Raw genomic sequence first — 26,036 nt, forward strand, 5'->3', positions numbered from 1 at the left:
CGAACCCACAATCCATGAGATCATGACCTGAGCCGAGGTCGGACACTTAACGGACTGAGCCACCCAGGCGCCCCTAAGAGAGACAACAGTCACGTAACTTATTACAGTATATCGTAATAATTGTTCCATTTTATTATTAATTATTGTTAGCCTCTTACTGTACCTAATTTATAAATTAAACTTTATCATAGATATATACACAGAGGAGAAAACACAATATAAATAGGGGACTCAGTATTATCCACCGTTTCGGGCACCCACCAGGGGTCTGGGAATGTATCCCTCCTGGACTGGGGGGGGGGGGGGGGTGGGGGCGCTACTGTAATTAGACTTCAAACCCAAAGCTTTTAACCGCCAAATTGTACTGTCAAAGTCAGAACAGGACTGGAGCAAAACAAACTTGAAGGTAAGCTGTTGAGCCCTTGAGAATTTTGTTGCCTGTGGCCAGCCTCTTGTCCTCACAAAGCACAAGGAGCCAGCAGGTTGAGGCGGTGAATGGAGCAGGTCCAGGAGTGCCCATTACACCCGCAGGATCGTGTACAAATAGCTATTGTGTGCTCCCTATCTGCCCCGCTTTCCTAAGAAAACAAAGGCCTCATTTCTAGCACTGACTGATTTCCATAAGGGAATTAGAATGGCTAATTTTACATCCTTTCGGTAAATATTCCTCTTCCCATTATATCATGGCCAAATGATCTTCTTCAAATTAATACCCGCAATCATTGCTGCAGAATTAGCCTCCAGAGACACACTGTTACAGAAAGAATGAGGTTTTTTTTTTTTTTTTCCTTTTCTCCTGGTGTTTTGTTGTTTTTTTCAGATAAAGAGTAAAAAGGCCTTCTGGACTTGTTTTCCCTCAAGGTAATAAGTAGATTATGATATTAGAAAGTTCAAAAACTTCGTTTCTTCTCTGCCTGACTCTGTGTAAGAGGTTTTTTGTGGTTGACGTGTTTTGAAGGGCTGTGGGCATTGCTAGGAATGGTGGCTAATTGCACTTGACGCCTGACGAGGGAGAACAAGAGCCTTCTTACAGTAACAGCACTGTTAGTTACGGAGTACTTACTGTCCACCAGCCATGGTACCACGTACCTCGTGTGTGTTGTTTCTCTGGGTTGTGAGGACAACCTGGGGACAAGGGTGGTGGTGGTGATACTGCTTTACAGTTTTTACAGATGGGGAACTGAGGCCTGGAAAGCCTGAGGGTCTTGTCCAAAGTCACAGGGCTAGGAGGTCATCCTGCCAGGAACTGAACTCACAAATACCAGACTCGAGATTTTAAGGATTGTCCCTTCTCCGAAATATATCGTTAGGGCTGCTTCTGTGTGTCTGTTTGGATATAGGGCCTACATACCAAAACTCTAAATGCTTAGTTTAATAAGCTCACGCCCTTGTAACCACCACTGTGGTCAAGCACTAGATGATTTGACCATTGCCCCAGACACTCCCCATCGATGTATCCCCTCCCAGGAGCACGCATGGGCTTCTTTACATTTCAGGGAGTGCTGATGCGGAGGAGGGAGTGAAGGAACTAGGCTTCAACGGTCACAAATGGGCTGTTGCCCTGCGAGGGCCAGACAGGTAACTCGGGAGTGACACATATCAAGTGGCATCTCAGTTAAAGGTGACTCTGTGGTACCTTTTGTTCAGGTTAAAATCCTTGGAGTTGCACTTGACTTTTCCCTTGTCTCACATGACACATAGAGTCCATCAGGAAATCCTGTTGGCCCTGTCTTTAAACTACATGGAGGATTCAACCACTACTCCCTTGCTGGGTTGCCACTACGCCGTCACATCTCAACTGAATTATTAAAATGGTGTCCTGGGGCGCCTGGGTGGCTCAGTCGGTTAAGCGTCTGACTTCGGCTCAGGTCATGATCTCGCGGTCCGTGAGTTCGAGCCCCGTGTCAGGCTCTGTGCTGACAGCTCAGAGCCTGGAGCCTGTTTCAGATTCTGTGTCTCCCTCTCTCTCTGCCCTTCCCCTGTTCATGCTCTGTCTGTGTCTCAAAAATAAATAAACGTTAAAAAAAATTAAAAAAATAAATACATAAAAATAAAAAAATAAATAAAATGGTGTTCTCACTGGTCTCCCTGCTTCCCCTGCATACTGCAGTCATCTGTTCTCAGTGCAACATCCACAGTGACCATTTCTCTGAGTCAGATCGTGTCACCCCTCTGTTGAATCTCGTCAGTGGCTTCCATGTCATTCAGGGTAAAAGCCAAAGTTCTTCCCAGGGCAAACAAAGCCCTAAGTGGCCCACGTACCTCTCTGTCTCCTTCCCTGACTCTTCTTCCGTGTGTTGGCCCTGGTCCAAGCACACTGGTCCCCAGCTGTTCTGGAAGTGTGCCAGCCTGCTTTATTCCCATTTGCTCACCCCTTCTGAGCAACACTTTCTCTCCAACCCGATTCAAAATTGCAAACTCCCTGTGTTCCTGGTACCCCTGGTCCCTTTCCCTGCTTTATTCTTCTCCTGCTTCCATACTATATCATCAGTATAATGTATCTTATTTATTATCGGACTCCCTCATGAAGGCAAAGATTTTTGTCTGTCTTGGTCACTGCTGGTCACCCCTGGCACCTAGTGGACCCTCCAGAAATGTTTATTGTATAAATGAGCAGAAAATGCAAGGAGTGCCTGTAAACCAGCACCAGCAGATTTTTCCCTTGTAGGATGCAGGCTGTTCTTGCTGGGGCCATCGATTTCTTTTAAGACAGAAATGCAGATATTTTTGAGAAATCTTCAGTTTTTAAAAAATGTTGACAACTAAACCAATTTTTTCAAAAGGCTATGTATGAAATTTTCTTAAAAATCCATTCACTGGCTGAATTTGACCCACAGGCCTTAGTTTGCAATCTGTAGCATAAGTTGAACTGGCTTTGCCTTTTGTAAAAAAATTTGTTTTAATGCTTTATTTATTTTTGACAGAGAGAGAGAGAGGGGGAGAGCGAGAGAGAGAGAGAGAGAGAGAGAGAGAGAGAGAGAACAAGCGGGGGAGGGGCAGAGAGAGAGGGAGACAAAGAAACTCAAGCAGGCTCCAGGCTCTGAGCTGTCACCACAGAGCCCGACGCGGCTCACAAACCACGAGATCATGACCTGAGCAGAAGTCAGATGCTTAACCGACTGAGCCACCCAGGCGCCCCTGGCTTTGCCTTCTTAACTGAAGATTTGCAAGTTTTCCAGAATTAGCAGCCAGAAAATGTATTCCTAAATTTTTCTTCCATGTCCCTTGGTCCTAGTCCAGGAAGCACATCTCCAGAATCACACATCACCAGAGGAGGGGTTAGATATGGCTTGGAGAAGGTTTGTAGAGGGTTTCTACCTATGAAGCATTCGGATCTGGGGCCTGCGTGGGTGCCATCTGGTGGTGCCAGCACTGGAATCCAAGTGTCCTTAAATGTTCGTCACTGGTCTTCCAGATATGCATCACTTCTTGCCATAGTGCACGATCTCCAGGGCAAGACTTGCAAGAAAATATGAACTAAAATGAATTGCAATGCTGAAACCCTGAGGTGTGCTCCGTGTAGGCGCAGACCCTGAAGTGTGATCAAAAAGGCACCCTCTTACCTTGCTGGTTGAAGTCCAGAGGGGTCCACTTCTAGAGAAGTAGTTTGGCAATATGTATCACGCGTACAAATGCATGTACTCTTTGACTAAGGAATTTACCCAACAGAGAAACTCATGTGTGTTGGAAATGAGTTAAGATGAGGAGGTTTCTCACTGTGACACTTTTTTTTCATAACAAAAGCTTGAAAACGACCTAAATGTTCTATAACATGTAAGTGGATAATAATAAGTAAAAAACAATAAACAAAATCTTTGTGTGCCGATACGTCAAGTCCTCCTGCGTGACTGTTTTATTTATTTATTTTTATAGCAGGCCGATAACATTGTGTATGCTCTGCTACCATTTGTAGCATGAAAGGGGATTGTACATGCATAGCTCTATACATGCATAAAATATCTCTGGCACAGCAAAGGGCAGTCCGTTATCAGCGGTTACCTCTAAGAAAGGGAGTTGGTGACAGAATCACAAGGAAGAATAAACTGTCAATAAATTTACTTCAGGATATTTTTATTTTGAACTGTGTAAATATTTACTACATTAAAAAGAAATGCCAGGGTACCTGGGTGGCTCAGTTGGTTAAACAGCCAAGTCTCTGTTTCGGCTCAGGTTATGATGTCACAGATTCATGAGCTCAAGCCCCACCTGGGGCTCTGTGCTGACAGCGTGGAGCCTGCTTGGGATTCTCTCTCTCCCCTCTCTCTCTCTGCCCCTCCCACACTCATGCTCATTCCGCACACCCCCCCAAATAAATAAGTAAATAAATAAACTAACAAACTTGAAAAAATTAAATTAAAAAAAGGAGAAAAAGAAATGCCTTATTATGTGCTTAGAAATTTCCCTAGAAAGGCACCTATTGTAGTGTTGTTTCTAATAATGAAAAACGGGAGCAGTCTTTCATATCAAATAATTGGATATGGGTTAAATAAAAATTTTACCCTATGTAAGTGAGTTTATTCTCATTTTGTAAATTTCTGATACAACTTTTTTTGCCTTTTTCTCTCTTGATTAAAGATATTGCCTGTAACTTCATGTTGGAATATGTCCATTCTTCGGATCTTTTTAGTTTTTTTTTTTCCAGACCTCTTCAGAAGAGTCTTTTTGTTCTTTTTTGTTTTGGTGAGGAGTGGTAACATTTTGAGGAAGAAAGTAATGATAACTTTAATAAAAATGATTAAGGCCAAGAAAAAATTAGGGTGATCAAGTCAGCAAGCTTATCACTTCTTAGCCTTTTGGCTAAGATCAAGTGCAAATCACCAAGCTTGATTCTTTTGGGCAGATGACTGCATAACCCTTAATTTATTAAAACATTACATTGTGAGCTTTTATTCAGGCCTTATTAGATAATCAGCCATAAAGAGAAATTTGTACTATTTCACATGGGTTTAAATAGGTTTCTCTTCCTCTCGAATTCTGTAATTCTAAGTTAGCTTTATATTGGAACACCATACAGTCTCTTTTCCCTGAAAACACATTCTAGAAAGTGACTTAATCTTGTTATAACCTTATTAGCCAAAATGCAGCCATCATTAGCATTATTTGACATATGAACTTGGGCAGAGCCCTTTATTTTGCTTTAGTTTTTCTTCCCAGTAAAATAAATTGGCAGAATGTTGAGCCCTTGGGATTGTGTTGGACATGCAAGACATCATAATTGTATTTACGTGTAGTTCATAATTTTTATCATAACATGCATTTACTAATGCTTTTGTAGAGAGTTTGCCCTTGCTCCAGCGTACTCTGGAAATGTAATTAAAAAAAAAATTATCAAACAGAGGCTGATCTGTGGCAAATTTTTTTACCTTTCCATGGGAAAATAAGAAAAAATAAGGATAAGGTAGGGGAGTTTTTAAGTTTGTGTGTTCAATTCGAAGGATTCATCTTAATTCTAAAATCGAGATTGTCAAGTTGTTAAGATGGATGTCAAGATAATCTTTTAAGAAATGATAGGTGATCATTATTATTATTAATTTTTTGTGTGATCGTTATTCTTAATTTCATTTTATTGGTTTGTAAAATCTATTCCTCTACTAGATGAGAAAGAAAGCTGAATCCTGTGGCTGATCACGTAAGCTCTGAAATCATTCAAATCTGAAATCTGCATGATACCTACATCATATAGTGCACATACCTGTTCATCAGTTTTAAATATTGGAGATTCCAATGGAATATTGTCTTAGTCGGCTTGCCGTAACAAAATATCATAGATTGGGTGGCTTAAACCACAGAAATTTCTTTTCTCATAGGTCTGGCGGCTGGAAGTCAAAGATCAGGGTGCCAGCATGGTCGGGTTTTAAGTACCTCTTCCTGCCTTGAGACACTGCTTCTCATTATTTTCTTTCTTGATAGACGGAGACCAAGGTGTCTGGCCTCTCTTCTTATAAGGGCACTCATCCCTTCATGAAGACCCCACTCTCATGACCTAATTGAACCTTAATTTCCTCCCATAGGCCCCATCTACAAATACCATCACGTTGGGGGTTAGGGCTTTAGCATGTGAATTTTGAAGATACAGACAGTCACCCCAATGCAAGTGTCACTATGGTAGTAGGTGTTGTGGTGCTGTTTGGATAACATTAGGCCAGGGATACAGGAATATTCAAATCCTTCCTTAATTAAGCTACCACTAAATTTGGGGAATAATGGCAAAACAAGGCAAATAACACTATTACTAACTAAGGCTTTGAAATCTCTAACTCCAAGGCAAAACTCTGGTAAGCAAAGCAGTTAGGACAGGAGAATTCATTTGCTTTATTAGATGGCTGGCTTGAAAGAACAGCAATAGAGGTTGAAATCCACAGCCCATGAGCCAAGAATGGCTTTTACATTTCAAATGGTTAAAAAAATAATCAAAAGATTTTGTACCATCTGAAAATTCTATAAAATACAAATTTTAGTGTCCGCAAATAAAGTTTCATTGGAACACAGCCCTGCCCGTTCCTTTATGCATTGTTGTAACTTTCATGCTACCATGGCAGACTTGTATTGTTGCCATGAAAAGAGACTGAAAGAGACTGAAAGATTTATTATCTGACCCTTTAGAGAAAAAGTTTGCCAATCCCTGATCTACAAACCAAGCTTGCCAATGATTTGTTTCGCCTGTTCCCGAGACTAAATCTTAGCTGAAAATGTTTATTCAAAAAGGTGCAGTTATACCCATCGGCACTAGAAGAAATGGATCCAGAGACAGAGAGTATTTACCCCAAAGCCTGGCATGAGCTAGTCTAGGGATTGTCCACTTCAGGCTGTCCAATGCCAGACCCTCATTCTAAGAAAAACTGAGAAAGACAGATGGCTTCACTGAAGGATGAAAGTACACAAGAGACCCTCAGTCCATATGCTGATGGACTGAAAGTTCAACCCTTCCCAAATACAGTCTAGGGTCCTAGAATTGAAGCAAACTAAATGAAGGTTTACCTTCCTTTGAGTCTCTACCCTTCAATTAATAGGTATCCTTGGAGTCAAAGGAGGAATGGAAGCTAAGAGTGGTACCACCCTTTCTGCAATTCAGCCTTGACCAGTGAAATTGATGGCACTGTTGACATATCAGGCTACTTCCTCTCTTTCTGATTTGTTTTTGTTTTGGTTTCTCTCCCCTCCCCGCCCCCCCCCCCCCAACACACAAAGGTGATTTTAAAGGATGTGGATTCACTTCTCTATGTGGACACCGACGTTCTCTTTCTGAGACCTGTCGATGACATATGGAAGCTTCTGAGGCAGTTTAATGCCACCCAGCTTGCAGCCATGGCCCCTGAGCATGAAATCCCCAAGATTGGCTGGTACAGCCGCTTTGCTCGGCACCCTTTCTATGGCTCTGCGGGAGTTAATTCAGGAGTCATGCTGATGAATTTAACTCGTATAAGAAGTGCCCAGTTTAAGGTAAGGAAATACTTTATATTTCATGTTTAAAATTCGGGATTTTGTCATTTCAACAGTGATGTTCCTAGATTGTCAATGTACTGCTTTTGGAAGTAAGGCGCTTGTAGGTGAGGAAGGAAGGAGCCAGGGAAGAGGAAAATATTTGCAAAGTTATGAAATGTTTGTTCAGGAAGAGCCCAGGTGTTTATGGTATTTAAAGCTACAGCAGAGTTACTATTCAAGAATGTTATGTTGCATTTCTGAATTCTATAATGTTTGAATTCTGTGTTTACCCAAAGCTTCAAAAACCATGGAAAATTTTGTGAAATTATCCTAGGGATATATTTACATATGTATACAGAGATATTTGTACAAGGCTGCTCATGGCCTCATCTTTTATCCTAGTAGAGAACTGGAAAGAACTTAAATGAACCTCAGTAGAGAGCTAGTCAATTAAAAAAAATCATCCTCTAATTAAGAAGTAGATCAATCTATAGGTAAGATACATAAGATCTCTAAAAAGATATTAAGGGAAAAAAGTTAAAATGCAACAAAGCATGGTACCATAAGTATGATCTCTTTTATGGCTTAGAAATTTCCGGAAGGAATACCTAATAGAATACCTGATTGTTAACCGTGGATATTTCTGGGAAGAGTGGGGGTGGAAATGGTAGGAGGATGGAGGAAGAATACTTTTACCTTTTAGTTTTATCTTTGTGTGCTATTTGAATATTTAGTCTATAAATGTGTTGCTTTTATTTTTAAAGTAAATTATGTTAAGACAAGGAGAAGGTGTTTTCCCTTAGATACCTTAACTCTGCCATCTGTATTTTGTTCCTTCCCCTCTGAGGCAGGAATTAAGCATAAGAAAGAGAGTTTCAATTTGGGCATAGTTTTCTGAGTGGAAACTACAGCCCCAACTAGTGGTTCCTGGCCCATCTAGTATCTATGTGCTACCCCATCTGGCAAAACTCTACAGTTTCCAGCCCTAGTTTTGCTTTGTCCTATGTCTTGAGGCCAGCAGGACCCCTCCTATTTGCTTCATAGGGGGATTTGGGGGATTTGGGGTCCTCTGCACTGTTTCTCAGTGGACAAAATGTATTTGCTTTGCCTCAGCCATTCTAATGGTTGTCTCTTTTCCAGAACAGCATGATTCCAACAGGCTTGGCTTGGGAGGACATGTTGTACCCTCTGTACCAGAAGTACAAGAATGCCATCACATGGGGAGACCAGGATTTATTAAATATTATTTTTTATTTCAATCCAGGTAGGCTCTCTTGCGAGAATGCCCTTTGTGTAGGAGTCCGCCCACCTCGCCCCTCAGAGCGCATTCCAGCCTGGTCTGCTATTGACTGAGCCTGAATTGTGCCTGTGTCCCCTGTGAAGTGCGTCCTTTCATTCACCCCCTGGGCTTCTCCCAGAGGCGGCCCACACACTTCTGACACAAAAGGCCAAATGTTGAAACCTCCAACACTGGACTCCGTTTTTTGAGAATATCTTTTCGATTTTTGCCACACCATTCTTCTAAGAAGTGTGGTCCAAACTAATGGCAGGGCACAGAACTGAATGACAGCATTATAGGCTAGGCACGAGGCCTTCCACAGCTGAACAATGGCTAGATTGAGGGGAATTGATTTCTTGAGATCCCTACAGTTAAGTGACTTGTCTGGGAGTTAAATGAGCCTAAAATAAGGACTTAGATTCCCCAGTTCCTTTTTCTTTTCACGGGAGGCAAAAGATGTTCTTAGATTGTTACATCAGTGATTTGGCGGAGTTGGGGGACAGAGGGAGAAGAACATTTCTGATCTATGTTTCTTGGCTGTTGTCGACACCTAAAACTAATAAAATTTCCCTCTTCTTTGCTAAAACCATTATTTATGTTGTTAAAAATCAAAACCATGTTTTCTCCTTGAGAAAGACCTTTGGGGGAAAAAAAGGGCACTCCTCACCTGGACCTATTCCATCCATTTCTTTGCCTTTAAAAAATCCTGAAGTAGAGACTCCTGTTTATAAAGACTTCTTTCTGTCTGTCATGTCACCTTGGAAGCACCTACTTTGTACTTGAAATTTTTTTAAAACAAAACTCTGAACTAAAACCTAATGTCGTATGTCGTTGGATCTAAATGGAGCAAATCCTGGAAAAGAAAAAAAAGCAGATTGAAACTGAGTTTCTGGGGAAAATTCCCACTAGTAATTCATTGATGAAGGGACTGTCTTGGCCATTCACTGGTGGCCTGTTTTAATCCATTTCCCTCTGATAGTAACAGGGAATTTAAGGTCTGTATCTCCTCCTTTTCTTCATAAGCAGATTTCATCTTTTTTTCTAGGTGTTGATGTATTAGTTAGGACTCTTGGTTGCATATAAAAGATCCCCCAAGTTAGCCCAAGCACAAAGGATACTTTTTTATAAGCAAACTGATGTCTGCTAGAAACCAGGGCAGGAAGGCCAGCAGGCTCAGCCCGGGACATGAAGCAGGACGGGGAAATTGATGAGGATCCCAGGTCGGACTTGCTTTCTCCCACTGAGGTTGTTTATTCTTCTCGTTGTGGACCTCATTCTCTGCTCCTCAGGCCTCAAAGTAGAGTACCAAGGCTTCATACGCCAGGTGCAGCCACATGGAAGGATTAACCCCCAATTCCATCCCAATTCCAAATTCCCAGGGGGAGAAAGCAGACGGTTCCAGCTAGACCAGGAGCATGGAGCTGAGAAATCATGGCTGACATTTATTATTTACTAAATGCCAGGTGCTGTTCTAAGCATTATCTTCTTTAATCCTCAAAACCACCCGAGAATATAATCCCCATTATACAGACAAAGATACCAAGGGACAGAGAGTTTGTTCAATAATTTGCAGCACTGCTAATGAGTGACGGAGGAGGGGTACAAACCCAGGCCATTCCCAACTTCAGCCCTATGGGTTTGGGAGAGAGGGGAAATGCTAAACAAGGGGAATCCTACAGAGCTGGGCAGACATCCCAAAATGTATCTCTCCACTGAATTATTTGTCCTTTAAATATTGCAATTTTCCCTCTGTAATGTGGCTAAAACTATCTTTTACAAGCCCATCTGTACATACTCCCAAATAGGAATTCAAAAGATTCGCACAATTTCCTCCCCAGAAATCCTCTTAGCCTGTTGCAGATTATTTGAGGACGTGATCAGTGAGTAAATAATACTTGAATGCAGTTGTAAGCAGCTTTGCAATTAGACAGGAGCCCTTGTCTTTAATTGGAGCTGAAAACCAGCTGGTTTTCTCTGTGCTCCCCATCGTAAATCCATTGAGTACTTGAACATTATAAAATAATTTTTCAAGTTGTTCTAAACCCTGGTTCTTAGCAGGACCAATAACCAAGTTTTCTAGCTTTAGATCAGCAAATTACTAGGTAACTCCTTGATTATTCTTTGTGTCATCTGCATTGGATCTTCCTCTTTCATACCTTTTTCAGGTGCTTTATTAAACATGAGATCTTTGAACTGAAATCCATTGATATCTTTCACATTATAAGCCTTTTCTTTGTTTATATGGGTTGCGATCACTCTCTCTAAACCCGAAAACTATTTTGAAAAAAGATGTGTCACCTTTATCCCTAGAAAGGAGAGAGGGAGAGGAGATTGGCCCGAACACAGGATATAAACATACTTGCTATTATGGTTCTGTAAGTTGCCATGGACAAAGAAGCAACGCACAAAAAACCTGAACACATGTCTGGAACATTACTCTTATAGCCTCCTGTGGTCAATAACACCACTTGTTAAAATGTGTGTGTGTATTTTTTTAATGTTTATCTATTTATTTTTAGAGAGAGAATGGGAGGAGGGGCATAGAGAGAGAGAATCCCAAGCAGGGCTCCACGCCATCAGCACAGAGCCCGACGCAGGGCTCAAACCCATGAACCGTGAGATCATAACCTGAGCTGAAATCGAGAGTCAGACGCTTAACCAACTGAGCCACCCAGGTGCCCTTTAAAATGTGTTATAGTCAGGCCAGCTAAGGAAGGGACCAGGGGGCGGTCCTGGGAACACATGGGGCAGACTGTGCTAGGCCTCTTGGGAATCTGCTAAGGACCAAAGCTGATTTCTCTATCCCTCAGACGCCCCAGGATCTCTGCTGTCCTTGCTTCTCTCCACACCTACCTGATTCCATTCTATTTCTCAGCATTCTCTTTATATGTGGCCCAGCCTAACAAGCCCACAGCCAATGATGATGCATATTTGGTAACAGCCCCCTATGTTTCCTAATTCACATTCTTGAAGAGAGAGAGAAACCAAGGAGAGAGAGAAAGAGAGACAAATTTGCCCAGCCCAGCCTATAACTGATTTCCAGCCCAGCTGAAACTTAGTTCTCTTTGGATAGGGAGACCACCCACAATCTGGTCATCAGGAGCCAGAAGATCAAGGCCTTGTGGCATTTTCCTTTCTCAGACATGAGCCCCTAGGTCTCTCCTTTCTTCGGGAATAATTTTCATAAAGGTGGGCTGTGCGCAGGGAAGGAAGGAAATGGAACCAGCCAAGTATAGATGACGAGGCAAGGCACTCAGCCAGATAGTAACAGTAGGATGCTGCCCACTGGGAGAGGGAAGAGCTGAAATATCCCTGGAATATACCCAGGTTGTCATGGGCTCTACATAGGGTAGTTGAGTGAGGGGTTTGGTGGGGCCACAGGGAGCAGGACACATACTCACATGGCACAGGTCTCTTCAGTGGCCCCATTAGGGCCTTGTTCTCACACTGCCAGGGTCACTGGAGCCCTGCATTTGAGTGTGCAGCCACCCTGGACCCTCCCCCACCCCAAGAGCTCCCAGCATCTGGCAGCGATGAGTGTGTTGCCGGAGTTGACAGCCCCCACTATCTGGTGTTAGGACTGTTCTGGGAGACTGGAAACACCTTATTGTTTGGGGAATCTGGGGGTTTCATGAGCTCTGATACAAAGCACAAGAATGAAGATTGTAGGGTCCTTGTGGGAAGGGATTGTATCTACTTTTTGTCTTTCACGTGCAAGACTTCACGCCTGAAGCAGGGTTGGTCTTCAGAAGTGTTGGCTGGTTGAACACATGGATTTAAGAGAACAGAGGAGAAAGTCCACAGGAGGGAAAGCGAGGAGAGGAAGGAGAAAGAGAAAGTAAGAGAAAGCAGAAGAACACGTGTGGTAAAGGAACGTATAAGGTTCCATGCACTCATTCATTCAGCAGGTATTTTTGAGCGCCTACTATGTGCCAGCCACCATGGTGCGCACTGGGGATATGACAGCAGACAGAATGGACAAGTTCCTCTTTTCATGATACCCACCTTTTAATTGGAAGAGGTAACCTTCCAAAGAACAGCAACTAGTTCCAAATCACACGTTGTGATAAATGCTATCAAGGGAACAGATGAGAGGTTGAGAGAAAGAGCCTGTCTGGAAGGAGAGGATTGCTTCTTTAGATTGTGCGATCAGGGAGGCCTTCTTGGAAGAATTAATTGCCCTTCTTTGGAACAGGGCACATTCTGGAAGAAGGAAGAAGAGGATGCTAGGAAAGCCTAGTTCCAGAATGAGACAGTAAAGAAACAAAACTAAAAAATGAAAATAACTGTTAATGATGATGCAATCCAACAGCCTCCATTCTGTTGGTAATATAGCAAATGAGGAGTAAGCCTGTTTCACCATGAAGTGAAGATGACCAGGCATTGAGCTCTTCCATAATCTTAAAGATCTCAAGAGTACGAAATAATCAGAAACGTAAGGAACAATCAATTCACACAGTACTTTGCAAATAGTTAGGAGGCTCTGGAAATAAATGTAGACCCCTGAAGGGATCACTGACGGACTCCAGAGCCATAGATAATCAGTTAATGAGCTTCTTTATCTATGTAAAATGAGAGGAAAATAGCAAAGACTCAGGGCTTAAACAGGGCTTGGCTTGGAAAAATATTTTAAAATAAATTGCAGTGGTTTAAGGCTCTGGGGATTTGGAATTTTAAAACCACTCACCGTATTATTTCCCGAGCAGCGGAAAGTAACCTGGACATTTCCCCATGCTATCATTTTTAACCATCAGATTTTGACAGCCCTGATAATCGTGCTTAAAATAGATCCATTTCAGAATGGTTATTGATCACATGCCAAATAACCATCATGAGTCCACTCTGCATGTTCATCAACTGATCTCCATAGGGGATGCCTCTTCAGTCCACCCCTCTTCTCCTTCCCCCCTTAAAAAATGGAGATTACAAAGTGTAACCCATGCAAAATTTGTGAATAAAGAGACACGTCTGTTACTTTTTAACTGCCCACTCTTGATTTTCCTTTCTTTGGGTAACAGGGCTCCAGTTTTCTCAGGGGAATTACTCTTCCCTCTCTCTCTCTTTCTGTCTCTTCATCCCCTCCCTCTCCCCCTCCCTCCCCATACCCCATTCGCTCTTGCAAGCATTCTTAGAGCCTAGTCTGCTCCTGACTCCCACTCGCCCAGTCAGACCATGTCCTCCCAATCTGACTGGGGATCCAGGAGTAGAAAGTAGCCAAGGTTGTGGAACTGGCAGCAGTCGTGAAAAGCTGACATTAATTAGTGCCCACCTCTCAGAGCCCAGGAGCTGTCCCACTTCTTGACCCAGTTCAGCTTTACCTCTGATTTTATGAGCCACCCGCTCTTTCCAAAGGCAAATTCCTTTCTCTTATTCATTTTCTCCTTCAAACTAGAATCAAAGTTAGTTACTTGCAATCCACTATAGACTGATTATTTCTTGAATGTTTTAGGTCAGAGCATTCTATATATGACAAGTTTGTTACCATTATCTTCCCCTTGGAAGAGACTGAATTTATCCTAGCGAAATTGAACGGCTCATCTTTTGTAAAGCACACTCTGATTTCCAGACTCTTCACCATGATCCGGTCATTTTCTCCTTGAATGCTCTTCCAGGCCTGCATTTCTGACTGTCAAAGTCCCATCCTTAGTCTGTAAGCCTGAGTTCAAATGAAACTTTACTTAAATGTCCTCCTTTCTATGAAACCTGATAAAAACATGTTCATCTTACTATATACTCTATGCTGTCTCCTGTACAAGAGTATAAATTCTCCAAGAGCAGGAGCAGAACCTTATCATCCAACGACACCACTGCCTTGCAGTGTGTGAATAAATGCTTGTTTCAATGTATATGCTCCATGTGTTTTGTGTTTCTTCCTCTGAAAAATTCTGAAGGAAAAATTCTGAAGGAAAAATTCTGAAGGAATTCTGAAGGATTGTAAAAGATGTGAATTGAATTCTGTCTAGAAACCAGTTGCATACTCAGAGTTCAACCGCTGGGTTCTTAGCTGGTCTTTGGGAGATCAGTAAGCCCCTAAACTTATGAGCAAATGTTCTTAGATATATCTAGTTGTACTTTTCCAACGATGGGGTCTAAAGCTTTTGTTAGATTCTTTTTTTACAATTTTTTTAAAGTTTATTTATTTATTTTGAGAGAGACAGAGGCAGTGCAAGTGGGGGAAGGGCAGACAGAGAAGGAGACAGAGAATCCCAAGCAGGCTCCGCACTGTCAGCTTGGAGCCAGATGTGGGGCTCAAACTTACAAAACCGGGAGATCACGACCCGAGTTGAAACCAAGAGTTGGACACTTAACCGACTGAGCCCCCCAGGCATCCCAAGGTTTCATTGCATTCCGAGAGAGATGCGTGGATCCATAAAAGTTTAATAATTACTGGCCACCTGCATAGCTACAAACAGTTGGAGTAAAACATTTATTACCAATGTACTATGTGTTGGGAACTATGCTAGACTCATTGCTTTGATTTTGTTTTATCCTACCAGTGACCTAATGCAATAGTTCTTAACAGTAACATTGGTGATAATTATTACACCTAACAGTTATTGTGTGCTTTCTAATGTGCTAGGTACTCTTCCAAATACTTATTTTATTATTTTTTTAAATTTACATCCAAGTTAGTTAGTATATAGTACAACAATGATTTCAGGAGTAGATTCCTTAGTGCCCTTTACCCATTTAGCTCGTCCCCCCCCACAACCCCTCCAGTAACCCTCTGTTTGTTCTCTGTATTTAAGAGAATCTTATGTTTTGTCCCCCCTCCCTATTTTTATATTATTTTTCCTTCGCTTCCCTTGTGTTCATCTGTTCTGTGTCTTAAAGTCCTCATATGAGTGAAGTCCTATGATATTTGTCTTTCTCTGACTGACTAATTTCGCTTAGCATAACACCCTCTGGTTCCATCCATGTAGTTGCAGATCGCAAGATTTCATTCTTTTTGATTGCCGGGTCATACTCCATTGTGTGTGTGTATATATATATATATGAATGTATATATATATGTATATATATTGTATATATATATGTATATATGTATATATATATATTATATATATGTATATATAATATATACATATACACCCCACATCTTCTTTATCCATTCATCCATCGATGGACATTTGGGCTCTTTCCATATTTGGCTATTGTTAATAGTGCTGCTATAAACACGGGGGTGCATGTGTCCCTTCGAAACAGCATTCCTGTATCCCTTGGATAAATGCCTAGTAGTGCAATTGCTGGGTCATAGGGTAGTTCTATTTTTAGTTTTTTGAGCAACCTCCATACTGTTTATCAGAGTGGCTGCCCCAGTTTGCATTCCCACCAGCAGCGCAAAAGAGATCCTCTCTCTCCGCATCCTCGCCAACACCTGTTATTGCCTGAGTTGTTAATGTTAGCCATTCTGACAGGTGTGAGGTGGTATCTCATTGTGGTTTTGATTTGTATTTCCCTGATGCTGAGTAATGTTGAGCAGTTTTTCATGTGTCGGTTGGCCATCTGGATGTCTTCTTTGGAGAGGTGTCTATTCATGTCTTTTGCCCATTTCTTCACTGGATTATTTGTTTTTTGGGTGTTGAGTTTGATAAGTTCTTTATAGGTTTTGGATACTAACCCTTTATCTGCTATGGCACTTGCAAATATCTTCTCCCATTCTGACAGTGGCCTTTTAGTTTTGCTGATGGTTTCTTTCGCTGTGCAGAAGCTTTTCATTTGGAGGGGGTCCCAATAGTTCATTTTTGCTTTTGTTTCCCTTGCCTCCAGAGATGTGTTGAGTAAGAAGTTGCTGCGGCCGAAGTCAAAGAGGTTTTTGCCTGCTTTCTCCTCGAGTATTTTGATGATTTCCTATCTTACATGTAGGTCTTTCATCCGTTTTGAGTTTATTTTTGTGTATGGTGTTAAGAAAGTGGTCCAGGTTCATTTTTCTGCATGTCGCTGTCCAGTTTTCCCAGCACCACTTGCTGAAGAGGCTGTCTTTATTCCATTGGATATTCTTTCCTGCTTTGTCAAAAATTAGTTGGCCATACGTTTGTGGGCCCATTTCTGGGTTCTCTATTCTGTTCCATTAACCTGAGCGTCTGTTTTTGTGCCAGCATGTTCCAAATACTTATAAGCTCAGTTCGTACTCCCCAGAATCCTCTGGACAAGTGATATTTACAGTCCTCCTCCTTTTACAGATGATGAAACTCGGGCCCACAAAAATTATGTAATTTGCCTGAATGCATGCAAGTAGTGGTAATCCTGCATTCAAACCCAATGGATTGACTTCAGAGCTTGCCTCCTTAGCCATTACACTGTACGGTCACAGCCAGCACATGATAAAGCTGGAATTCAGCCCCAGATAATTTAGCTTCCCTTTACTGCTTCTAAATTGGGGTCCAGATAACTCACCAACGTCATAGAACCAGGAGGTGATAGAAGCCAACTTCGAACATAGCCTTTGTTTGATTCCACAGCCTTTCTATTCATCCTCTGCCTTAGAGTGCCCTCACTGGACTAGGTCCTCTACAGAGGCTGCAAAGAGGGGAAGGTTTCCTTTTTTAGTGGGTCCTGCATTTCCTGGGAAGAGGCAGAAACCTGCATCACCAGTCTCAAACAACACAAAGGCAGGAACCAGACTTTCCTTTGTCCACTGAATGCATAGCAGGCGCTCAATAAATATTTGTTGATTCAATCAGCATATTTACAGAAACAGAGATGGCTTCTAGGGTGATTCACTCAGCAGGGAACATTAGCAGGTGCTTAAGCAGGAATTGCAATTGCAGATGCAGGCAGGTATCAGAAATGAGTGATGGGATTCACGGGGTTACAAAAGGCCACAATTGGGCTGAGGTCAGACACCGTTTAAAAGCACACAGGCAGGGGCACCTGGGTGGCTTGGTTGGTTAAGCACCAACTCTCGGTTTCAGCTCAGGTGGTGATCTCACAGTTCATGAGTTCGAGCCCCGCGTTCACCTCTGCGCTGACAGCATGGAGCCTGCTTGGGATCCTGTCTCTCTGCCCCTCTTCTGCTTACTTGTGCTCTCTCTCTCTTTCAAAACTAAATAAACTTTAAAAAATAATAATAAAAAATAAAAGCAAAAAGCATTTTTAGATATTTTCCCTCATGGAACCCTTATGCCCCCCTCTGCACTGTTGGGCAGAAAAGTTGCACAACTAAAAGAGGAGTTTAAATCCAGATAATGTGACTTCAGGATGAGCACTACCCTCTCCCAGCTATGGATTCTAAGTGTGGAAGTGAATGTAAGAGCAACATCATGGCGGAAAGGGGTCCTCCAGAGAAAAGGAAAAGCTCACAGGGTGTTGGGAATGCTTAGGAATTGGAGGGTGCCTGGATGTCAGCGTGGCCTGTAAAAACTGAGTGGTAGAATTATTATACACAGTCTGCCAGAGAGGATGTGTGCTTTCCATCTTGAAGTTCTCTGTAATTCTCTAAGCTGTGGTCCTTTCCATGAGAAGGGAGAGCTCTCAGCCCAACAAAAGAGCACAGCTTTATGTTGCTCTTCTGACAGTGGTAATTGATTTGCTCTAATGCTTCTGTGTTCTCACTGGGGGCCTTTCTCATAAACAGTGACAAACATTCGCAGAGAGCTTTGATCCATACTTCTCCAGCCCCAGCCCTAAAAGGCATCAAGCTACAGAGCCAGGAAGCTCAGTGGACATGACTTTATTGCTGATTTTACAACCCTAGCTACCAGGAGGAAATTTTCTGAGTCCAACAGAATTAGAGCCGAGTTTTTCAACCTTGGCACTGTTACTTTTATGGGGGCTGTCCTGTTCGTTGTGGAATGTTTTGAGTATCCCAGGTCTCTACCTGCTAGATACCAGTAGTGGCCTCCTCCATATCTCCCTCCAGACATCACCCAATGGCCCCAGGGGAGCCCTGGCAAAGAACCACCAGCTTAGAGACGCACGCACAAATATACCAGTGTGCACATGATTGCTCACAGTGTATATAGTCACCTTGACACGGGGGCTTTTTTTTTCCCTTTGCTCTTCTGGGGGGATTCCCCCCCTTTACCCTTGTAGGGTTTTTTTTTTGTTTTTTCCTTCCTGTTGATTTTGTTTGTTGTTTGGTTTTTAATCCAAAGAGGAATCTTTGCTTTGATCTTGATTCCCATTCAAGTCTGTCTGTTTCATAAAACCTTTACAAAGAGGGGATTATAAGCGCTAGCATTGTTGACCACCGCTGTGTGCTTGGCATTCTGCTGAGTGTTTTTTAAATTTAATCCTCACAGTAAGAGGGAGGTCCTGTTGTACCCATCTTACAGATGAGGAAAATGAAGCACAGAGAGGTTGAATCACTGGCTCTAGGTTGCACTGTTTTTGAGTGAAGACAGTTGGGATTCGGACCCAGGCTGTCTGCTGACCTTGTCTGCCTCCTTGTCCGTGATACATTGCCCTTCTTTTTTGGGTGAAACCTACAGCCTCATTAGCATGTGCCCCTTCAATTCCCTACCTCAAAATAAGGACAAAAATGGAGTGACATCAGGGCTGTGGGTCACGGTCACATTCCCATGCACTGAAATCCCGTGTGGTGTGCAGATTATGGAAACACTGGTTTAAGCACCAGTCATGCAGAGGAGAGCCGGCACTGACTGTGGACACGTCTTTCTCTTGTCACCGCCAGAGTGTCTCTATGTGTTCCCGTGCCAGTGGAACTACCGTCCCGATCACTGCATGTACGGAAGCAACTGCAAAGAGGCTGAGCGGGAAGGCGTGTCTGTTCTGCACGGGAACCGAGGTGTCTACCATGATGAAAAGCAGCCAACTTTCAAAGCACTCTATGAAGCAATACGGGATGTAAGTGTGTTCTTGCCGCTCTTCAGCAGACACATGCTTATTCAGCCCGAGACGGTACAGGCACTTTGGTCACCAGTGCCTTTGAAGGCCAGAGAATCCCCCAGAAGCAGTGAGTGATATCCCTTTCCCCAATCCCAGTCACTATTTCATTATATCCACTTGCCCCCTCACACTATATCCACTCAGTATTTACAACTAAGTCACTCTTTTTTTTGTCCTTAAATAAGTTCACTTAAGGAGGAAATTAAATATCATCAGAAAGAAACCCAGTGCCATTTGCCATAATAGAGGGGAATGTGTTAGGGTAACGATAACATAATAAGAACAAAATGATATTATGCAGCTTGAGCTTAGCCTGTTGCCTGGTTGCCAGCATCCTGTTGAACAAGTGGGCGTGGAGGTGGTCGATTAGGACAAGGGGTCCGACTGCAAGTAAGAATCAAGTGTTTATTTACATATTGCAACAGTGTACTCAAGAGGCAAAAAGAGGCACTAGCCCCCGTGTTGCATTTTTACCTGGCAAAGGGTACTGATCAGCAGAATGCAGCCTAGAGGCAAAAGTCATCTCAAGGCCTCTGCATCCTTAGGACCCTGACCTTAGGCCAGGGGAGGAGGAAGGAGAAGGGAAAGAGGGAGGAGTGGAAAGATACCACCCTCCCAATCCATCCCCCCCTCCCGTGTCCATCCTTCCCATCCCTTGTCCCTGGGAGGCCTCGAAATGGAGGTGCCTGGGATGGGAATGCAGATATGCATCTGAGCGTGGCTGGCCCAGGGCAGGGACCTGAGTTTTTGACCCCAATTCCTTCAAGTAAACTACAGGGCGTTGCCTGTGCACCAAGTCAGGTGTCACAAGGGTAGCTCCCAGCCCCTCCAGAGCCAGCCAGCAGCCTTGTCATTACCTGTGATTGAGTCTGAAAGATCACACAGTAGAATTTTGGCCTGGAGCCGGACTTCTCACTGCCTGAGGTCCCCTCTTACAACCTTGAAGGGATTGATTAGCAAGTGCTAGGGAATTAAAGATACCTGGGAACTATTTTCTTGCAGTAAATGGGAAAGTTGATAAAAACCTCACTTTGGGGTTCACTACCTAAAATCTCAAATACTGCCTGCTTTTGCCTTGCATCCCACACTGGGAAACGCTGCATTCGATGTTGCTTTTTATCTGGAGATTGCTAGGAGTGGCAGAGATTCAGGGATGTCCCTTTTGAAACCGTAATTCCAAGACGTAGAGTAGGGGTCAGCAAACTCAGGCCAGATCTGCCTTGCTGCCTGTGTTTGCAAGACATGTGGGCTATGAATGGTTTTGTAAATCACTGGGGAAAAAGGAAAAGACGAATATTTCATAACGTGAGACAGTGATATGAAATTCCAATCTCAGCATTCATAAATACAGTCTTATTGGGACACAGTGACACCCATTCATTTATGTGTTTGGCTGTAGTTGTTGGAAGCCATCATGGCAGAGACGAGTATTTATAACAAACTGTGTAGCCCACAAAGTCTAAAATATTTACTATCTGGTCCTTTATCGGAAACATTTGCTGGCCCCAGACATCAAGTATGTAGATTTAGAGGATTTTTTTCTTAAGAATTTAGAAACCCTCACGGTGTCACAAGTGGGCTTTGGTGGGAGTGAATCCTGAGACACAGGCATACATTTTTGTGTGTGTGAATACTGTGCCTCTTGCTAAGGAGAGTCTCTGGAATTTCCAGAATTTTCTCTGCAGGGAATGAGTTTAGCCTGCATGTAAGCTAAGCTAACACCGCTTTCTTCTCCTGCATTTCCTGCTGGTGGTTTTCAAAGATCAGGTGATTTAATTACACAGAAAATTTGTTCTGTACTTAGTGCTACCATCACGTTAGATATTCAAACATGGCTCCAGGGGCAAAGCCATTGAGGAGTACAAACAGAAGTTCAATGAGTATGCAGCAGGTATATGTACCTCAGAGCTGTTCTTGGGTTTCTTTTGTGATCTGTCAACCCTAGTCTGGAATTGAGCAACTGTGGCTTGAGTTACAATACATCTTGTTTGCTTTCTGGAGGAGCAGAAAGAAAACAAATAACTGTGTCATAAATGATCCTGCCAAATACCCTCAATGATGATCCTCCCATGGGCCTAAAGGGACCATTTTCACTGAATCATTTCAGACAGGAATGCTCTAACCCCATCCTAAAACCTGAATAGAAGTAGACTCCCTCTTGGAAAACATGTTTCCCCGCTGTCCCCAGGGCTGGGCACCGTCATGTGGTGGGGTCAGGGCTTGAGGTAGGGGTCAACAGACCTTGGTTCAAGGCCCAATTTTTGCCCCTTTCTGGTGATTAGTCGTTAACTCTTTGCTCTTACCTTACTGGGCCTCAGTTTCCTCATCTGTGAAATGGAGATGATAATATTACCTACCTCATAAAAGTGTTGCAAGAACGCAACAAACTGATGGTTTTTAAACTTGTAGTATGGCACATGACCTATGGTTGTGCTCAATAATTAGAAGTTATTAACAGTTTCACACTTGCCTCCTTTTCTACCTTGTCCACATAGTCTCACTTGCTCTCTCTCTCTCTTCCTAAGTATTTTCTCTCTCTCACACTGTATTTCTTTCTCCCTTCATCCCTCTCTGAAAATATTCTTCTTGTCCCTCTCCCCTTTCCCCCTTTCCTTCTGTCCCTCTTTCCTGCTTCCTTTCCTTTCCATCTTCTGTCTCTCTCACACACACATCCTAAGCCTGTGTGTCTGTGTTTGGCAAAGGTCTCCTCCCATCGTGACCCAAGGAAGTCATCTATCAGGTACACGTTCTGTCAGTAGTTCTTCCAACAATCATCTATTGCAGGAACAATTCTAGCTTATAGAAACTCAGAAGTTAACAAGACTGATAAAGCCTGGTCCCCAGGACACATATATTGTGGGTGGAGGAAGCCAGACTATACTCACATAAACAAAGAAAGAAGAAAAATTGTACCAGGTAGTGAGAGGTGTTAAAAGGGAACCGGAGCAGGGCAATGGGCTGAGAGTCAGGGGTAGGGAGGAGCGTTAGTGAGCTGGGGTCCTCAGGGGGCCTCCGCTAGCCTGGTAGTGTGATTAGTGGGGGCAGCCCTGGGGCAGTTTAGGGGGAGATACTGCTAAGGAGAAGGAATAAGCCAGGGAAAGCCCCTGAGGCAAGGGTGAGTTTGGTGAGCCCGAAGGACAGGGAAGAATTCAGTGTGGCCAGAAGGACAGAGACAACAATGACAATTCCAGGTCACATGGAGCCTTGAGGACAAAGAGGAATTGGAATCTTACTTTATTGCAGCGTGAAGCCCCTGCAGGAAAGTGATACGGTCTGATCTTTGCTTTAAAAGTATCACCTCAGTAACTCAGTGCGAGGAGGCAAGAGTGAAAACACAAGGGCTATTGATGAGAGTTACTGGAGACATCCAGGAGCAACATGGGGATGGCACGTACTTGTGTGGCACCGGGAAGGTTGGCAGTGGTGGCCACATGTAGGATTCGTTGGAAAGACAGATTTTACAGCATTTGTGGATTAATGAAAAGAGGGACGTGGGGGAAAGAAAGAATCAAGGATGACTTCCAGGTTTTGACCTATTTTCCTATCACTAGGGACACCATGATGAAAAAGGAGTTGATCAGCAGTCTAAATTGTGCTGTGGAAGAAAACAGTTGTCCCAAACATGGTCCTTCTTGCGTTACATAATGCATAATCTCCTTCTGGGAAGAAATTCGCATTTCTGATAAACACGCTTATGCAATATTTCTGATGAACTTTAAAGGGATTAAGGCTTGTTCTAGGAAACCAGACACCCACCCACTCTGCTGCCAGGCAAGCATTTACTGACCTTTTCACTCTTCTTCCTTTTTTTTTTTCTACTCTCTTTGTATACAATTTCCTCGCCAACAATGAATCTTTAACTTCATTTACTAGAGGCCTTTTCCATTTCATCCAGATTGTAATAAAAATTTGACACATGCTCATAACTACATGATCTTCAGGATCTATTTTGGAAAATTCTGTTTATAGACACCTTTCATGGGAAGACAAGAGAATGTTTTTTTTTTAAAAATGGGGCACCGGGGTGGCTCAGTCAATTAAGCATCTGACTCTTGATCTCAGCTCAGGTCTTGATCTCAGGGTCGTGAGTTCAGGTCCTGCGGCATTGGGCTCCACACCCCACAGGGAGCCTGCTTGAAAAGAAAAGAAAAGAAAAGAAAAGAAAAGAAAAGAAAAGAAAAGAAAAGAAAAGAAAAGAAAAGAAAAGCAAAGCACAGGATTACATGGGGAAAAAACCAACAAGCAGTGTTTGGTACCTGAATTATTAAAATGAATTTCATTGATGTTAGATTTCACTGGTAATTGCCAAACTGTGAACTTCATCAGATTACTATAGACATACCCTAGAGTTTCTTCATTTAAGATTGAGACAAACACAGGGGCACCTGGGTGGCTCAGTCACTTCTGCATCTGACTCTTGGTTTCAACTCAGGCCATGATCTCATGGCTCGTGGGATGAAGCCCCACATCAGGCTCTGCAGTGGCAGTGCACGGACCCTGCTTAGGATTCTCTCTCTCTCTCTGCCCTTCTGTCTGTCTCTCTCTCTCTGTCTCTCAAAATAAATAAATAAATAAATAAATTGGAAAAGAAGAGATTGAGACAAACAAAATATATGAGGAATTCAGTGTCTTATTGCAGGTGATGTCACGTCTCTACTTGAGCCTTGCTTCTCTTCAGCAAGAGCATACAATGTAGAGAATATCCTGTCCCTGAAGATACATGTTGGTCTTAGCTTTTAAGAGTTTTAAGGACCCAAATAAACCATCTTTAAAAAAAAAAAAAAAAAAAAGAACAAAAGAAAGAAAGTGAAGCCCAAATAGGGTAAGTAATTGCCTCAGGTTGCACAGGATTGAATCAGGTTTTGAATTTCTATCCTCAGAGTTCCCTTCCACTATTCTAAGAACATCCAAACTGAGGCACCTGGGTGGCTCAGTCAGTTAAGCGTGCGACTTAGGCTCAGGTCATGATCTCACAGCTCGTGAGTTCGAGTCCGGCATCAGGTTCTGTGGTGACAGCTCGGAGCCTGGAGCCTGTTTCAGATTCTGTGTCTCCCTCTCTTTCTGCCCCTCCCCCACTCATGCGCGCGCGCGCTCGCTCTCTCCCAAAAATAAATATTTTTTAAAAATTAAAAAAAAAAAAAAAAAGAACTTCCAAACCTATGCTTGCATGCTTAATTCCCTGTTTCATTTTTCGGTAAATGTTGTTTGCGTTTTAAATGACATTTCAGTAACTAAAACATTTTCTTTCATTTTTTTTTTAAACCATTTTTCAGTTTCCCTTTCAAGACAATCTCTTTCAATCCATGTATTACCCTCTCCAGCTGAAGTTTTTGGAGACTGTGCACACTTTATGTGGACGAATCCCACAAGTGTTTTTGAAGCAAATCGAGAAAACAATGAAAAGGGCTTACGAGAAACACGTCATCATCCATGTGGGCCCCAACCAGATGCACTGAATATTTTTCATATTGTTGCCAGCGGATTGGGCATCTCAAGAACAAGGACATGTCCATCTTTAAGCTGCCTGGGTCTCTTTCGTGTGAATATTTAATGGTGCTCTGTGACAATTGCGTTTTAAAAGCTTTGTTAAATGTTGCTGAATTAGTCGCCCCTAAAAGGAAATGTGCTTTAATTTTTTCTAAAATGGTATTTATCTCTCTTTTTTTTAAAAAAAAATATTATTACACACTTAGCATTGTTCAAGCAGGTTGAGCTAGCTGTGAAGAGGAACTTTTGTGAGCCTTCCATTTCCTGTTCAGTGTCTGAGACAATGTCAGAGGCATCTCGTGTTGTATATTTATCTAGTATTCTTCAGACTCTTTCTATGTCAATGACTCCCCCATACCCTTCTTGTAAAAGTAATACATGCTTGTTGTAAAACAGAAAAATGTTCAAAGGTTGTAGAGGAGCGGGGCGCCTGGGTGGCTCAGTTGGTTAAGTGTGTAACCCTTGATTTTAGCTCAGGTCATGATCTCACGTTTGGTGAGTTTAAGCCCCACGTTGGGCTCTGCTCTGACAGTGTGGAGCCTGCTTGGGATTCTGTCTCCCTCTCTCTGTCTCTGCCCCTCCCCTGCTTGCTGTCTATCTCTCTCTCAAAATAAATAAAAATAAACCTTAAAAAAAAAAAGTTTGTAGAGGATGTAGGCCAGTGGACCAAAATCAAGATTAGATTAGCCATAATCCTACCAACCAATTATTTTAAAGGTAGTTACTTCCAGCCTTTTTTTTCCTACTCGTATATTTATTTGTTGGTTGTCTTTTCCATTGTAATACATATCTGGAACAGGTAGTTTGAGTAAAAGCTGGCCCCTATGCTGAGATTTTTATGTTGAGACAAAAATTTAGACAAAATGATTGTATTTACAGACCTGGAAGAAGTATTCAAATTTCAACTAATTGGGCAGTGTTAAAGGATGAAGCATATCTGGGGGTATTTTTTAAGAAAAATTGTTTAGATTAGTGGAAGGTTAAATCATAAGAAATA

At 42.6% G+C, this 26,036-nt stretch overlaps 1 protein-coding gene across 1 annotated transcript in view; it reads left to right on the top strand.

The window, feature by feature from the left end:
- The window catches only part of GXYLT2 (glucoside xylosyltransferase 2), a 92,387-nt gene extending 66,865 nt beyond the window's left edge, over nt 1–25,522 (top strand). Inside the window, exons 4-7 of the mRNA XM_047850381.1 lie at nt 7,189–7,440; nt 8,563–8,686; nt 19,338–19,510; nt 24,826–25,522. Of these exons, the coding sequence (XP_047706337.1) occupies nt 7,189–7,440; nt 8,563–8,686; nt 19,338–19,510; nt 24,826–25,008 (732 nt within the window). The 3' untranslated portion in view covers nt 25,009–25,522. The remainder of the gene's footprint in view (nt 1–7,188; nt 7,441–8,562; nt 8,687–19,337; nt 19,511–24,825) is intronic.
- The last annotated feature ends 514 nt before the right edge of the window (nt 25,523–26,036 follow it).

This window comes from Prionailurus viverrinus, chromosome A2, assembly GCF_022837055.1.
Source record: "Prionailurus viverrinus isolate Anna chromosome A2, UM_Priviv_1.0, whole genome shotgun sequence".
Lineage (NCBI taxonomy): Eukaryota > Metazoa > Chordata > Mammalia > Carnivora > Felidae > Prionailurus > Prionailurus viverrinus.